Source organism: Anas platyrhynchos, chromosome 10, assembly GCF_047663525.1.
Source record: "Anas platyrhynchos isolate ZD024472 breed Pekin duck chromosome 10, IASCAAS_PekinDuck_T2T, whole genome shotgun sequence".
Classification (NCBI taxonomy): Eukaryota; Metazoa; Chordata; class Aves; order Anseriformes; family Anatidae; genus Anas; species Anas platyrhynchos.
Window position 1 is genome coordinate 18,867,110 of NC_092596.1, and position 15,535 is coordinate 18,882,644.

At 32.2% G+C, this 15,535-nt stretch overlaps 1 protein-coding gene across 13 annotated transcripts in view; it reads right to left on the reverse strand.

The window, feature by feature from the left end:
- The window catches only part of DIAPH2 (diaphanous related formin 2), a 250,622-nt gene that overhangs the window by 170,772 nt on the left and 64,315 nt on the right, over positions 1 to 15,535 (reverse strand). For all 13 annotated transcript variants that reach the window (XR_011811856.1, XR_011811855.1, XR_011811854.1 and 10 more), the window contains 4 exons: positions 14,775 to 14,876; positions 13,215 to 13,309; positions 11,741 to 11,842; positions 5,195 to 5,434 (listed from right to left, as the gene is read on the reverse strand). Coding sequence is in view for 8 of the 13 variants with exons in the window: in XM_072043112.1 (XP_071899213.1) it covers positions 5,195 to 5,434; positions 11,741 to 11,842; positions 13,215 to 13,309; positions 14,775 to 14,876 (539 nt within the window). In the remaining 5 variants the exon portion in view is untranslated. The remainder of the gene's footprint in view (positions 1 to 5,194; positions 5,435 to 11,740; positions 11,843 to 13,214; positions 13,310 to 14,774; positions 14,877 to 15,535) is intronic.

Consider the following 15,535-nt stretch of genomic DNA (forward strand, 5'->3'; position numbering starts at 1 on the left):
AACAGTGCTTGCTGTTAGCCTTTCCATTAACTCAAACACGAAACAACAGAAGTTGTACTCTACATATGCTTAAAGCTAATTTTATTTCTTTCAATTACATTTCTATCTAGCCTAAAACTACAAGGGTTTTCTCATGCTTGAAAAGATGGTAACTATCATCTTTTTGCAAATAATTACAGTTTGATCATTTACACACAATAATCAAAAGCAACAACTCAAAAAAATTCAACTTCAGTTAATTATTACAGCATCTTCCCTGCATAACTTTGCTACTTCTGCCATATTCATGTTTTCACAGAGCACTTGACACTTAGGCAATCAAGAATACTCTAGTACATACACCAGGAGTAACGGCTTGGCCTCTCCTATTTAAACAAAATTAAGTTTTCTGTATTCTTCCAAATGCTGTTTACAAATCACTGCTTTTTCGAATCTACTCTGCAGTGTAACATTCAGAAACAGAATTTGCTTTTAAGGATTTGCAATTACCACAAAAGCATTAGCTTTCTAACTATAACCAAGTAAGTTTGAATCAGTGTTTTCTTTTATTGAACTTTATTAAAAGCTATTACACAATAAGATTTCTGTATATCAGATGACCAGCTATATTTTAAGAACATGTATTTCACAAAAGATTTGTCTCAGATCAATACCTGCCTTGTTTTTGATTTCAGCTCTACTAACAGACAATTAATTTTAAGATTGTTCAAGAAAAACAACAAAATCAATATGGATATCAAGTTCTATTGAAAAGTGAATTTATCAGGTTAGGATACTTTATAAAAACAAACTGATTTCTAAACGTATTTTACTTAAAGAAATGTGTATACAGACACTTCTAACTTACTGACAGTCAGAAATTCTGGTTCTACCAAAATAAATAAATAAATACATAAAAGCTCTCTTATTGTGGTTCCATGCATAGGCAGAAAGCCTAAAGACAGTTTAAATTACTGGTCTAATGAAAAAAATCTTACCATCTTACAAGTATCAAGACTTCAAAAATTCTTGATTAATATCCACTGTTTGATTCCCCTGAACCAACTATATTTTCTGGTTATTTTTCTGAGACTTAAACGCTAGTCAAAACATCAAATATAAAGAATAGCTAAAAACTAACATACAAGCCACATTCCGCTTGATTTAGAATAAATCATGTTCACATAACAGTTGAAGTCCTTCTAGAACAAGAATATTCAGAGGATAATACTGTTATTAAACTTTGATCATGCTTTATCCAATGAAGTAGACTACAGTGAGCTTAAAAAAACACCATCAGTCCAAAAATTACCAGTGAAAAATAAGCATTTGAAAACATTAAGCTAACCATTCTTATTTGTTTATAAAACTCCTATAGAAACGGTCACTAGATATGTAATCTTCAAAAGTAGACAAACAGACATCCTCATCTCTAAAATTGTCATCACCTGTGATATAGACAGACATCAAAACATAATTGTTCTTCACAAAATAGAAGCTTAATCGTGCTAGTAATTCAAAAAAAGACATTCATACTTTCCCCTTTTTACTTTTCCTCTTGTGTCCCACTGTATGTTTTTGAACTTCATGAACAGTTCATAACACTAAGTTTTGCCATCATTCATGAGCCACTGAAATAAGCAAAATGCACCTAATACAGACTTTTCCTTTGTATAGTTGGCCCTGACAACAGAAGACTAGCCAAAGCATCACTTCAAATTAACACCATTGTTTATTACAATCCCTTGATTAATAAAAAAAACAAAACAGTAAGCTCCAAGAAGTTGCAAACTTAATAGCAAAAAAGCCATACTATGAAAGCTTTCTTTATTTAATACAGTAAAAAGTTATATGCTACTTATTTATATAGTATGAAAATAACACCTTCACAGTATATTTGAAAAGAAGCTGACAGAGATTTTAAATACTGGGACAGAGAATGAACGCACTTTGTACAAGTGTAGTCTCAGGTTAAAGCTCTTCCCAAAACTGGCAGCAACTTAATAATTTAAAATGTCGTCTTTTGTTTTAAGAGAATAGATGATCTTGTGGTTAGTAGAAAGAAATTGTGTTGTCTGATTTTTTTCCTAACTGATTAAATATGCCAATTGACAGGCAGAACAGCAAACAAGTTCTTAAAGCATGCTAAGCATGCTCTACAGCATTTCCTGTACTTTGCAAATTGTAGTTTATATTCATGCCATAGTGTGACTCAACAAAAGGCAATATTAGAAAAGGTAAGAAACATTTCTGTTTCTAAAGTCACTTAAATAACAACAACAACAAAAAAAAACACTTCCATGGCAAGCAAAACAAAAACTTAGGATGAAATTTCTTTGACATTTTATACCTGACGCCTAGTCTAACAATGTACCTGACATTATAGAAATGCAATTTCTAAATAATAACATACTATGACTTATGAGGGTTCCACACACAAAAACAGAGCTCACAAAACAGTAAAGTAAGTTAGTCATTATTATGCTTTACATATATTCTATCAAAATGCTAACTAATGGCTCTCAAATTCCTCTATAAAAGCTTACAACTCAAATATATTGCCTGGGAGAAGAAACAAATACACTTGAAAATTATTCAAGGCAGACCTTTTTATGCAGTAATGCTGCCTTCTCAAATTGCCACCAATAAAATAAAATAAAATAAATAAATAAATGTCTTTCAGTGTTTACACAGCCTTCAAAATTTAGTAGCATATAGGTACACCACAGAGCAAACACGTATAAGCCACAAGACACTGGCAAACAGACTGCTATCTTGTTTTTGCTGTGAAATTTCACTTTTTTCTCTTAGTGCCTTCAGCGAAAAAACAGAAGACAGGTATTTCTATTTTTTCTATTCACAGTAAGGTTTCTCTGAATAGGACATTACACTCACCCTACCATCCTTATGCATACAGAAGCATTGATTTACACAATTGAAGGCCAACCATTTTTCAAGTCTTTGATTTCAACACTGTTTTAATCATGTAATGAAGCTGTTAAGTGGCTACAAATATATTAAATCTGGTGTTTACAGAAGATACCACCACCTGATATAGTTTAATATTTTATATTCTTCAAGGCAGTTAATGAAGGTCTGTGAGACTATACTCTTAGTTAAAAATACAGAGCCAATAATGCCATCTTACTACTTTGGGGGGAGAATGGGAGGGTAGAATTTGAAAGCTATATAACAAAGGAACCAAATGCAATTACCAATCAAAAATAATGTACCAAAAAAAAAGTCATTATCCAAATATCAGCTTTGTCTATAGAAGTAATGAAATTAAGAAAAATAATCAAGAATACTAAGTGTGTAAACACCTCTTTTTAATATATATATATATACACACAAAATAAATATCAATGGTCCGGAAGGGTGGTTCTTTAAGTAAGACGCTACAGGGACAAATTTTGAGGAAAAAACATCTATAGCAAAAGCACATTATTATAATGATCTAATTCAAATTTGAATGGTAAATGCATAAAAGCAATGAAAATCAGAGGACTAAATGGAAGCAGCAAGCATCTTTTAACTTAATTAATAAACAACAGAAGCAAATAACAACTACGTCGCTCTGTCTGGAGAAACTTATCCACTAACTTAAATTACTTTTCCTGACTTTGCAACTGATTAGTGATAATTCACAAGCATAATATTATAACTATAATATAATATATAATATAATAACTATACAGAGGTATTAATGATACAATTTTATGTCTACAGTTTGGTGAGACCTCCTTTTTCACTCCAACAGACATCACTGTCCTTGTAATTATTTTATTTTTAGACATCACCTTACAACAAAACATAATTAACATCTAAATGCAGCAGCACAGTAAGCATTTTGTTATGGAGAATGCTTAAATATTTTCTCTCACAGGTAAAAGAGTACTTCCTTCAGAAACATGTATTGAAAAAAGGTGGGTTGTTTTTTTTGAGGGCAAGGCAAGTAGTCATAAATTTTTATCTCAGTTATTTTAAATGGAATTCAGCTGTAAGCACAGAGAGTTATGCTTCAGCAATTACTCAGTTCAAGTAGAAAACAATTTGCAGGATTAGTCAATCTACATTAGCTGTGTCAACACCTTTGGGATTTGCATTGACAGCAATTTATAAGTCACCTGGAATGCAAGAATACCTTCTCAAATCTGTGCTATGCTAGAATACCATTTATGCATAGTCATCATTTTATCTCCCTCTAAATTAAAAAGATTTCCACTTAACTCACTAATTTCCCTTTAGATTCATATGTTAGTGACAAGAAAAAGCACCATTGGATTTATAAAATAAACTTCAAATTGGCTACTCTTTAAAAAAGCCATTAATGAATTAAACTACTTTCCGGGTCATGGTTTTATTTTACGTCATGTTGGCAAGATCTTTGTATTAAACTATAGTTAGCAGAGGGTCCTCCTCTACTGAAATATGTCAGATCAGACTTGCTGTGTATTTGAAAGGCTGTTTTCCCCCATAGTTACAACTCCTTGAAGTACGTATTAGATTTCTATGTGGCCTCAGATGGGGACTTGAACCATGGGCCCTCATATTATATCAAAGATAAGAAATAACAGCAAAATTCTGAGATTTATGTTTTGTTTTGTTTTGTTTTAAATATGTTTACAGATGTTGCATCTCTTTATTTCAAAGACAGGTACTTTACAAACTGAGATGGTCAAGCTCAGATCAATGCCTTAATCACATTTCATCATTTAAATAAACAAGTACTGCTACAAATTAAGTCGATGTTGTATCTCATTTTGCCACCACAAGTGAAGTTTAACATAGGATAAAGAAGTCTGTCTTTAATTCCACATACTTACCTCTTGCTTTATGGATAGCAGGATGGAATACAGAAGCAAGAGACAAGTAGCCAGAGCAATTTATCCCAAAGTCTATGTGCATACTATTGAAGAGATAATGGTTGAAAAAATTGAGGTTGGAAAGTCTGTTCTACTTTTATGTTCCAGAAAGACTCAGAACAGACTTACTGTTTAACGACTGCCTTTAATCACCAGTGCACTGAGTAGGACAGCTATAGGAACATAGCATGCTAGAAAGTTTTATTCTGTGTTTGTGCATCTGTTATTTAAAATAGCGATGTGGTCAGTAAACTACATTGACTGAGTGTTTTTCCCTAACTTGCGGTAGTTTCTCTTGTGGTTGTAAGCTTCATGAATCTGCACTTACCAGTTTTATAGTTTCATCTTACCTTGCAAAGAAAACTGATGTTAAAACCAAGAGACTGTGCATTTCTGGAACCAGAGTTCATGTAGTTTCCAAGAAATAACACTAACTCTAAAAGCCTGCTGAAGCTTTCACTCTTCTTCAGCTCTTCACAAGCCATTGTAACCGCCATAATGTCAGGTTTGATATTGTTTACGTGTTCTTCAAACATAAGCCTGAAAAGGATCCCATTGAGACGTGACCGCAACATTTTCACTGAACTCATCTATAAAACAAGAAAAGTTACATCAGAACATAAAAGAACAAAGGTTTATATTAAAAACCAACATTACGCAGCCAGAGTTGGAAGACTACAATTTCTATATTTTCATTGCCTATCTTGTATTTTCAAAGAATCTGTACCCGCACAAAGGTATTTTTTCCCAAAACCATATGCTTTGCTTGAAATAATTCAGTAAAACAACATACTGAAAATAAGAGTGCTTTGTGTTACCAAATCATTAATTTCCAAACTCACTAGCAATAAATGTACGCTACTAAACTTGTTCCTCATCACAGAATGTATGTAAGCCAGTTCCACCAGTTAACATATTAGCCTGAAGGCATATGTAATGACCATTTAGTCAAAGCTCCAATGAAGTTAGACTTGTAAGCTAAGTTTCTCAAGTTTTTCTTCCTTCAGAAATGGTCTAAACCACAGACGCTTGAAAGATTGTAAGATAGCAGAAATATAAACAGTTACAGTCTGATTAAACAAGAGAATTATCATTTTTAGACTCTCTTACTGAGCTGATGCACAGTTCTCAAGTTCTCTTCATCACTGGGAGAGCAGTTGGGGAGAAAAAGATGACGAATTCTTAGGGGCCCTTGTGGTAGGCCTTGGGAATATCTAAGTGAGTTTGAGACACTGAAGGTCAGGGTTCATTAGTCAGATGTTTATATGAAGCCAGATTACATTAGTGCCACTGTTCACGGAATATTGCCATTGTACTAATGGGAGCTATAACTTATGATATTTGCTGATAACATCAGCAAATTATATTAGTGCTACATCTAATTTGGTGATTATTTTTGCAGGTTTTAATTAAACTGAAGCTTAAATAGTTTTCTGTTATTACCTATACTGATACCAAGTGATAAGTAATATGTATCCTATCAGCATTTTGGAATGACGGTTACGAAACAAGCTCAAAGTTATATTATATATACAGTATGATATATTTGATATGAAAGCTTTTTAAGTTCATACCATCCAAGAAAAAGTCTCATCTTTGTCTATCCCAATGCATAATCCAGATTTAGGAGGTGAATGAAGAGTTTTGGGCTCAAATTTATGACAAGTTTCTATAGATTTGAAAAAATATACACAGATACTAAAAAAGGATATACTTAGGTTTACTCACTCTTTCAGTTCTGATCACATAACATCATGAAGTGTAGGCAACAAACTGCCTACTATTCAACTTGTTGTCTTTTGAAACAAACTTTGTAAAGCTTCTCCCCAAGACACTATTTTCTGTCTCAGGGATTTTTTAAAAGGTAGTATAGCACTAATTCATTCCTGACCTGATGGGAAGGCTATAAGATAACAAAGTTGTACAACAGTACATGACACAGATACTGAGAAGTATCTCTGATAGCAATATCATTACCTTAAACCCCAATACCAATTTTATTATTCTAGAAATTATTATTTTGTATTTTGCACAAGTAATCAGTAATATTTCCTTCTACTTTGCCATGGACTTTAATTCATAAAAATATGTATAAATTTAAGAAAATAATATGTATTGAAAATTTTTAATCCACTTAAAAATTTTCATTTAAATGCAAGAATGATTACCTTCCAAATCTAACTCTTAATTTTAATTAGAAGAATACAGAAAGATTTCTCCCCCAATGTATTCACTATCAGTGGTGTTCCTGAAGCACTTTGTCCCCCTGAAAGAAAAGCTTTGTTATGTGACAAATCACAGATCTTGGCCATCAAAACAAAGATTTTTATTTGCTTATGTATTTTGCTCAGACTTTGACCACATCTCCTTTGAGGAACTTTGAGATTTTTCTATGAGGAAAATGAATGATTCAGTAAAAAAGTGTTTCAGCATAACTTGCTTTTTAATCCCCATTATTAGAAATATCTACTGAAGCCTCCATAAGACGCCACCATTCAGTCTTGAAACATTACTTTTCTAATCATTCTCTGTTTCACAAAAGTCATACTGAAAACATTTGTTCTGAAAACAATCTACATTCACTGTGCTACAGTAAATGGAAGTCAAAGCAAGTTAAGTGATTAAGTGACTTTTGCAGGAAAACCTCCAATTAATGTTTTTATTCAAAATAGCATAGGAAAAAGTTGTAAAACTCTTTATATCCTGAAAGCAGTATTTTACCATATGGTTTAGTAAGAAATAAATTTGAATATGCCAACAACCTTCAACCCTTTCATGAGGTAAACATCACCATTTTGATATGCTTGGTTTAGCTTTTTTTTTTTCTGGTTAACGTTGGATCACACACTTTTGTAGTCAGTCATCCCTCAAAACAAATAATCACAAATAAATGACTATATTAGTATTGTCTGAAAAAAAGTATATTTTTATGACTTCTAATTTTTTAGTCAAATCTTAGTGAAGAACCATTTAGATTCAATCCAGTAGTAATCACAAGTGAGGTAAATCCAACATCATCTATTTCTAAGGCAAACAAGAAAGAGAATACAGTCTCCCCAACCACTTTCAATTAGTGGCGTAGTTTCTGGGAAAAGAAAAAAATCATAATACTATATAGAAGGAATGAGAAAGCATTAAGCAAGCACTAGATATAGTTGCTAGAAAACTGATCAATTAAAAACTTGAACTATGCAACAACTGCTAAAACCCAAGGTTACTCCTCCTCAGTTCAAGTGGTTTTCAGATATCAGTAAAGCCAACTGGCATTAATTCATGCTTTGGTAAGAAGTGTCTTGAGAGCACCTACTTTCTACACATACCTAATACACAGGGCTTGTATCTTGGCAACTTCATTAATTACTTTTGGTTTACCACTAAATGAAAACAACACAAGAGTCCTTCTTCTAGTCTTCTGGATCAAAGAAAAAAAATCTTCCAAATAGGAGAACAAAAACATTCTCCACATATTATCATACGCTCAGTACTATGTTTGGTAACAGAAAATTGGAATAGCTTTTGCACTCTGTCAAGTCACATTGCACTTGGTAAATTAATTTACGCTCACTGTGCAGACAATTCATATATAAACATGCTAAAGTAAACGAGAGCATCAGTTATGTTCTTTCATTTATCAAAGTCATATTCATTCAATCAAGATGAAGCCAAATATATGGCAAATAACGGAAGATTATTTTGCAGGTTTTCTTTACTTTAGAAATAAATGCTTCCACAGGGATAGATCAACATTTTGATACCTGTAATAATTACACCTTAAGTTAACTATCAGTTTGTTTTATTTCTAACAGCAGTGTATTAGCATAATACCAAAATTGCACATCCACTGGTCAAATATGACCAAAAGAGGTACAAAATTCAAAACCTCATCCTGCCTGTCCTATGCCCCATTAGAATTTCAGATGAAGTTGCAATTTCTTTCATAACACCTTCTGAACATGTTAAATTAGAGAAATAATTCTATCTTTATGAACAGCAGATCATCTTTGCATAAATGTACAAATAGAGTTACTTCAATTCTTAAAAAAAATATATATGCTTCTAAAGTAAGCCTATGACAAGCAAACAAATTTTGGCAGCAACAATCTGCCAACAAAAGTTGGACTAATCTGTTTTACTGCATTTGGCTAGGATTAGTTAGTTTTCTTCATAGCAGACTGTATGGTGGTTTTTTTTTATTATTATTATTTATGATGAAAACAATGCTGATAACAGTGATGTTCTAATTACTGATGAACAGTGTCACAGCATTCTCTGTGTCTCAATCTGCCTTCCCCCAATGAATAGACAGGAGTTGCACAGTAAGTTTAGGAGTTGAAATAAAGATGCCATTACATCACTTTCGTTTTTTCTTCTTCCACTTGTCCTTCATTTATTGTTTTTTTTTTTTTTTTTTTTTTTTTTAAATAATCTCAACTTCTGTGCTTTCTTTCTACCCTGTAGGGAGGGGATATAAGGAACAAATAAGTGAGCATTTATGCTCTGCTTAACTGTGTACCCAGATCAACCCACAACACCTGTTTCTTTAGTGAATAGCTGCCCTTAACTACCATTTGTAACTACCTAAATGGAAGAAACAGAGAAAACACAGAGGATTCTTGAAAGTGCATAGTGATAGAGCAAAAGCAAAAGACATGATGGTGCTGAGGAACTTCTGACTGTATGTAAGGAAAACACTTTTGAAAACGAAGATAGCCAAAACTGAGTTCAGCCTCATCATTCCTCATCAGGAAAATAATTTACTATTACCCAACAGAGAGCAGAACAGTCGGAGGATGTAGATAGACAGTATAGCATTCCAGAAATACCATTATGTAAAAGCTAGAGAGAAATGCAGCAAAAAGTGAATGGGGAGAAAGACTGAAGCTGAAGAGACAAGGAGGGTATGATGTTTATAAATTGCAGTGTTCAGAAGGCATCAAGCTGGGAGAAAAATCTCAGTTACAAAGATCAAAGGTGCAACATGAAATACCTTACAGCAGTAAAAAGAAGGAACTGAGAAATTTCAGAAAATTATGCTTAACTAGTTAACTGAATGGCAGACACCAGTCATTTGTCCCAGTGCCTCTGCCATGCTTGCTTCCATCCTGAGGTTTTCTTGCACAACATCTACAATTTGCCACTTTGGCTTTTCAGGTACATCAGTCACTCCCTGTCACCCTTTGCTTGTCGCCATTTCAAAAGTAGGCAGGAAGCAGACAGTGCAATTGTTCTGGCCTGCCTGCCTTCCCTCCTAGAGATTAAAAGCCCTTTCTGCCATAGGGCTGGAAGCACTATTGTCATTTTATCACACCATTTTATTCACTAGAAATGTCTGTTACATGACAGGAGGGAACAACATCTTCCTCCTGGGGTTTTAAAGAGTTTATATAAATATTACATTATAATAAATACAAAATAATACATAATATAAACTGTTCCAAAATCATGTTTCAGAACAATGAGGAAATCTGGTAGAATATTAGGAATGAATATGTTCATATTCTTCCAAGTTTCCTTGTTGTTCTGAAATAATGTTTTTGGAACTTTATACCATTTATAAAAAATTAAAATCAATTGCCTAGGAATTTTCAAAACTCATGGATACCTTTCATTTTTTGTATCCTCTACAAAAATCTCACTAGTTCAAATCATGTTCCCTAAATACAAACAAATCACTCAAAAGGTATTTCTGAAGCCAACTTACACTCAAAGCAGAGACTGTTTATATATACATATACACATGCGCACACACACACACGCATATATGTAAATAAAGCTGTTTCTACTATTTCAAGAACTGCTATTTCTGTTTTAATACTTTTTAATTTACATAATGCTGTAAAATTCCAACAACACCAAGCCTAGCTCCTCTGGTGTTAAGAATACATTCAAATACATTACAAAGGCGATATAGTCTCTCAGAATGTCAAAACTAAAGTGAAATGATAAACTAAATTGCTTAAGGCTTTATCAAGTCTTTGGAAAACCAGAATCAGAAAAAGAATCTTCCAAGTCCTACCTTAGTACCTGGTACCATAAAATCACATACCAGCATGTATTTGGCAATTTATGCAAACTGAATGATTTCATTCAGAGACAGGTTCTAGTCATTTTATCTGATATCCCTTCCTTTGTAATAGATACATTTATTGAACGCCAGTAAAAGCAACAGAATATGATGTTAAATTTCAATTCTATTACAAATCCATGCTTTTTCTAAAGCAGTTTCATAAATATATGTATACATACACATTCATACTGTATGTATATGCATGTAGGTGTATACACACATTTATAATATATAGAATCATAGAATATCCCAAATTGGAATGGACCCACAAGTAAAATCGAATCCAACTCCTAAAAAAGCTTTCTATTGATCAGAGTGCAATTTTGTAACTCTTCCTACAAAGAAATCTTTCCCCCACCTTTAAAGATGTGCAGATATATCTTGCCAAAAGATAAAACCTGAGTTGAGATATTATAAGCACGACTTTCAGATGTTCAGTTTTCAATACAGAAGAATAAATTCATCAAATTTGTCAGTGCCACAGTAAATGGATCTTTAAGAAGTTAAATTTCTAAGACTTCATAAAACAGTTATGAAGAACACTCTAGGCACAATAAATACTTAAGTGTTCCATGCAAAACACCGTACAAGAATCAGATTAAAGACTTGGTCTGATAAAGAAATGTCTTAATGTTCTTAATCACATGCTATAATCACTACCACAAGAAAACAAGTATGAATTTACAGAGATTTTTAGACTGTTTCTGATCAATAAATACAGCAACATTTACTTAATGCAGAATGTGAAATAACACTAACCAAAAGACTTTCGAGTTTCATCTATTTGATGAAATAATACTCTCCAGTTAATTACTGCATTAATACATACCACAACTCCAAATTGTTCTGACTCAGCGAGATCATTATATTCATCCTTCAGTTCAGCTAAGGCATTAAGTTCTTTCTGCTCAGGAAGATTCTTCACTAGGTTCTAAAATAAAAAAGGCATTATATTAAACTTGATATAACAAATGAGCTGGCATCTTAAAATAATGTTTAAAATAACACAACACAGAAATACATGAGGAAATTATAGGGAACTTATTTTATCTACATAGCTTAGACACTATATAAAAATTAAATGAAACCAGTAATTAATACAGACATCAGCACTGTCTTCAATTTGAAGAATGCCTTCACAGTATTTAGAAGTTATAGACAGATAAACATATAGACAGATAAAGATGAAACATGCAATTCTATAGCATTTTGATTACAACTTAAGACTGTTGTGGAGATAACATAATCTTACATTAAATGTTACAAGTAATGCTAAATGTTATATCTTAAAAACAAAAAACAACAACAACAAAAAAAACATTGCTTAAAAAAATCCATGCTAAAATTTGACAAAGTGATGAAGTACTAACTGTGTAAAGGCTTGTTCAGCCCAATCTCCCTGGAATAATCATTTTCAACAACCAAGAAAGGAAGAAAACATTCATTTACAAAGCCTTGTGGGAATTAGGACAGGGTCACAAACAGGGGACAACGAAGAACAAAAGGACAAACAGCAGCCCACTACATTAGCTACAAAAATATCAATTAGTGAAGACTGGATCAGCTGGTAATGATGACACCAATAATCTGCATAGGATATTAAGAGGAAGTAATTCAACATCAGTATCATCAGTGTGCTGCATCTATATACCATTTCAGGTTTGCCTTTTTCTCTCTTGTGCTCTTACTCCACAGAGATTGCTCTCCTCCTACTGTGAGGACAGCAACCAGAGACATGTAAAGAAGCTGTACTCCATATTTCCATCTCTCTGGCTGACAGATTTTGGCCTTAAAATAAGATCAAAGACACTCAGAAGCAGGTCTGATTTATAGATTCTTTCTGTTTCTTTGGTTGGTCTTGCATTGCACTGTAGCAGTATCCTGAAACATTCAAGTAGTTTCATCTATCACTACTGACAAGCAGAGGTTTTTCAACAAGAAGCTTTCCTGAAACTCTATTATCCACTAGCCTAAACTAGGTAAACATTTGTCTCAAGCTCAAAAACTAGAATCAGATTATTTTTTTTAATCTCCTACATTATGAATTTTCGCTTTCAGAAGAAAGAATTTTAAGAGTCTTTTAAAGACAGTTTTATTGCCATATGTAAGCATATACAAAAGTAGAAGTGAAATAAACAAAACACTAAATTCAAGTGATATATTTATAGCTGATATCTAGAAAACTCTACACTATTGTTACTTCTTAATTCTTACACCTTTGTATCATTTGTATGATACAACATCATTTGTAATCATTTGTATGTACAACACCCTATGAACAAAACCAAACATTTTTCACATACCTGAATCAAGGATTCACTCAGCTTTTCTTCATCAACCTCTAAAATGATATTTTTTATTTCTTCGTAAGGCAAACGGAAAGAACCCAAAAATATTGCTGAAATTCAGTAAGAAATCATTAGAATCCAAAAGGTCAAAGAAGATGGGATGTAGGAATACAAATTTCAATTCTAACAACTCAAAAAAATGTATCTTGATCCAAATTAAGCTAACTCACACGAAGAAAATTTTCTATATAAACTAAGTGTTATATGAAGTATGCTATTTGCATTGAAATCATAATAAATGTCATTTCTAAGAAATCAAACTATGACAACAATTTGGACTGTTTCTTCCTAGCAGTATTATTTATCTGTCAGAAATAAGTCTTTTTTTTTCTTTTATGAATAGCAACATACTTGTGTTACTACTAAAACAGACATGTTCAACCCATTATAAGACTTTAGCTGGTACTTCTGCTTTCACAACCACGTTTACACACCTGTACTGAATTTATAACTGGTTGAGTATTTTCATAACATTCTAAAAAAAATCCTTGTCAAAGGCAAAGACAATATATATACACACACTCTAACTCCTCTACCATTTTTAAGTAACTAAGCTTATAAGAGACTATATATATTGTATATGTTTCAAAGATGACATTTGTAAAATAATTTGATCCCAGGATGTTACAACGTCTCAGAACCCTATTCCATAAAACGCAAAATATCCCTAACACATACAGACTGATACATCGTTTTTCATGATATGCTACATATTCAACCCAATTACTATGTCTGATTTTCCTACAATCCTATTTTCAATGATTTGTTTAAAATTTTCTATCACTTGTGTCATAGCACTTTTTCTGCTTAGGAAAATGTATTCATGGATATGGCAATAAACAATGCACGGATTTGTTTTTATATACTTGCTTTGCCTCAAGTGTAGATGGACTACTGGCATTTTAAGGTATTTCTAATTCAGATATTAAAAAATCTACTACTCTCAGAAATCAATTTCCCTCCATCTTAAAATGGAAAAGCAAATTAAAAATAATAGGTGGTGCTGTTTTCTTTAGATTTTATAATAGTGGTTTTTGCACCTAATTTATCCCATTTGGCAATATTTGTCTCTTCAAAAGTCTATCTATCCCTCATCAAGTTCTTTATCCACTGCTGTAACCAGAAAAATCCACTGGGGATGGAAGCTGAGAGGCCAAACCTAAAACCCACCAACACTGTGTCCCTGAATCAGTGACTATCACTTAATTATACTTCTAGTCTAATGCAGTTAGAGAAACAATCAACTCTGTAATTAAAAAAAAGGTATAATTAAAATTTAAGTTTACACCATTTTCTGTTTGTTTTGTTTTGTTTTGTTTGTTTTTCTTTTTTTTTTCATTTTCCAAGGCTGTAAAGTGAATTTAGATCATACTTACATAAAACTTCTCTGAACTTAAGACTTACATTCACATTAGCCAATTTTTAGAAAAATATTGCACATTTAAACAAGGAAAGAATATTTAAGAACAGCCATGTGGAAATTATAATTATTCATTTATAATATTTGACACTCACATAAGTTTTGTGCAGTTTTTCCGTCCAAAACTCTTAATTCTTTAATCTTTTTCTTCGACTGAGCTACTTTCTTTTCTTCTGTTTCTTCTATTGCCTTTTTAGCTGTAAAGAATGTATTTATTAAATTCTGATACAATTGTTGAAGAGACTAATAGCAACTTAGTCAGAAAGCCATAACTCATCTATAAGAATTAGCTCAAGAAAATGCAAATCCATTGCCTCAATGTACTAAAAAATATCTAAGTAGAAGGAAAGTGAAACAAAATTCTTAATAAGATGACAAATTTTTCATGTACTATCACGTTATATTTATACATATATTATATATACTATCACATTATATTTATATATATTTATATATATTTTTAACCCAGAAGTTCTAGTATCTTCAGTCCAGTTTATTCCAAACACCTTTAAAAATGCACTGATTTGGTGTTACCACAAAGCACATGAGTGCCCTCTGTTGACACTGCAGTATCTCAGATAGCATTAGAAGTTAACCCAAAACCAGTAAGATAAATTATTCTAGATTCATCACAAAATAAACTTGAAGAGGTAGGTTTTTACTAATTGTCTTGTCCATAGTAAATAGCAAAACACACACAAAAAAAAAAACACACTGTAAAACATATAAAAATACTTTAAATTGGATTCTTTTATCGTTTGTTTATAAGTAACAAAGATTGCTGCCTTTATATTCAGTACTTAAAATTATACAGAAAGTAAAATGGTATTCAGATATTTAAAATATATGATGATTT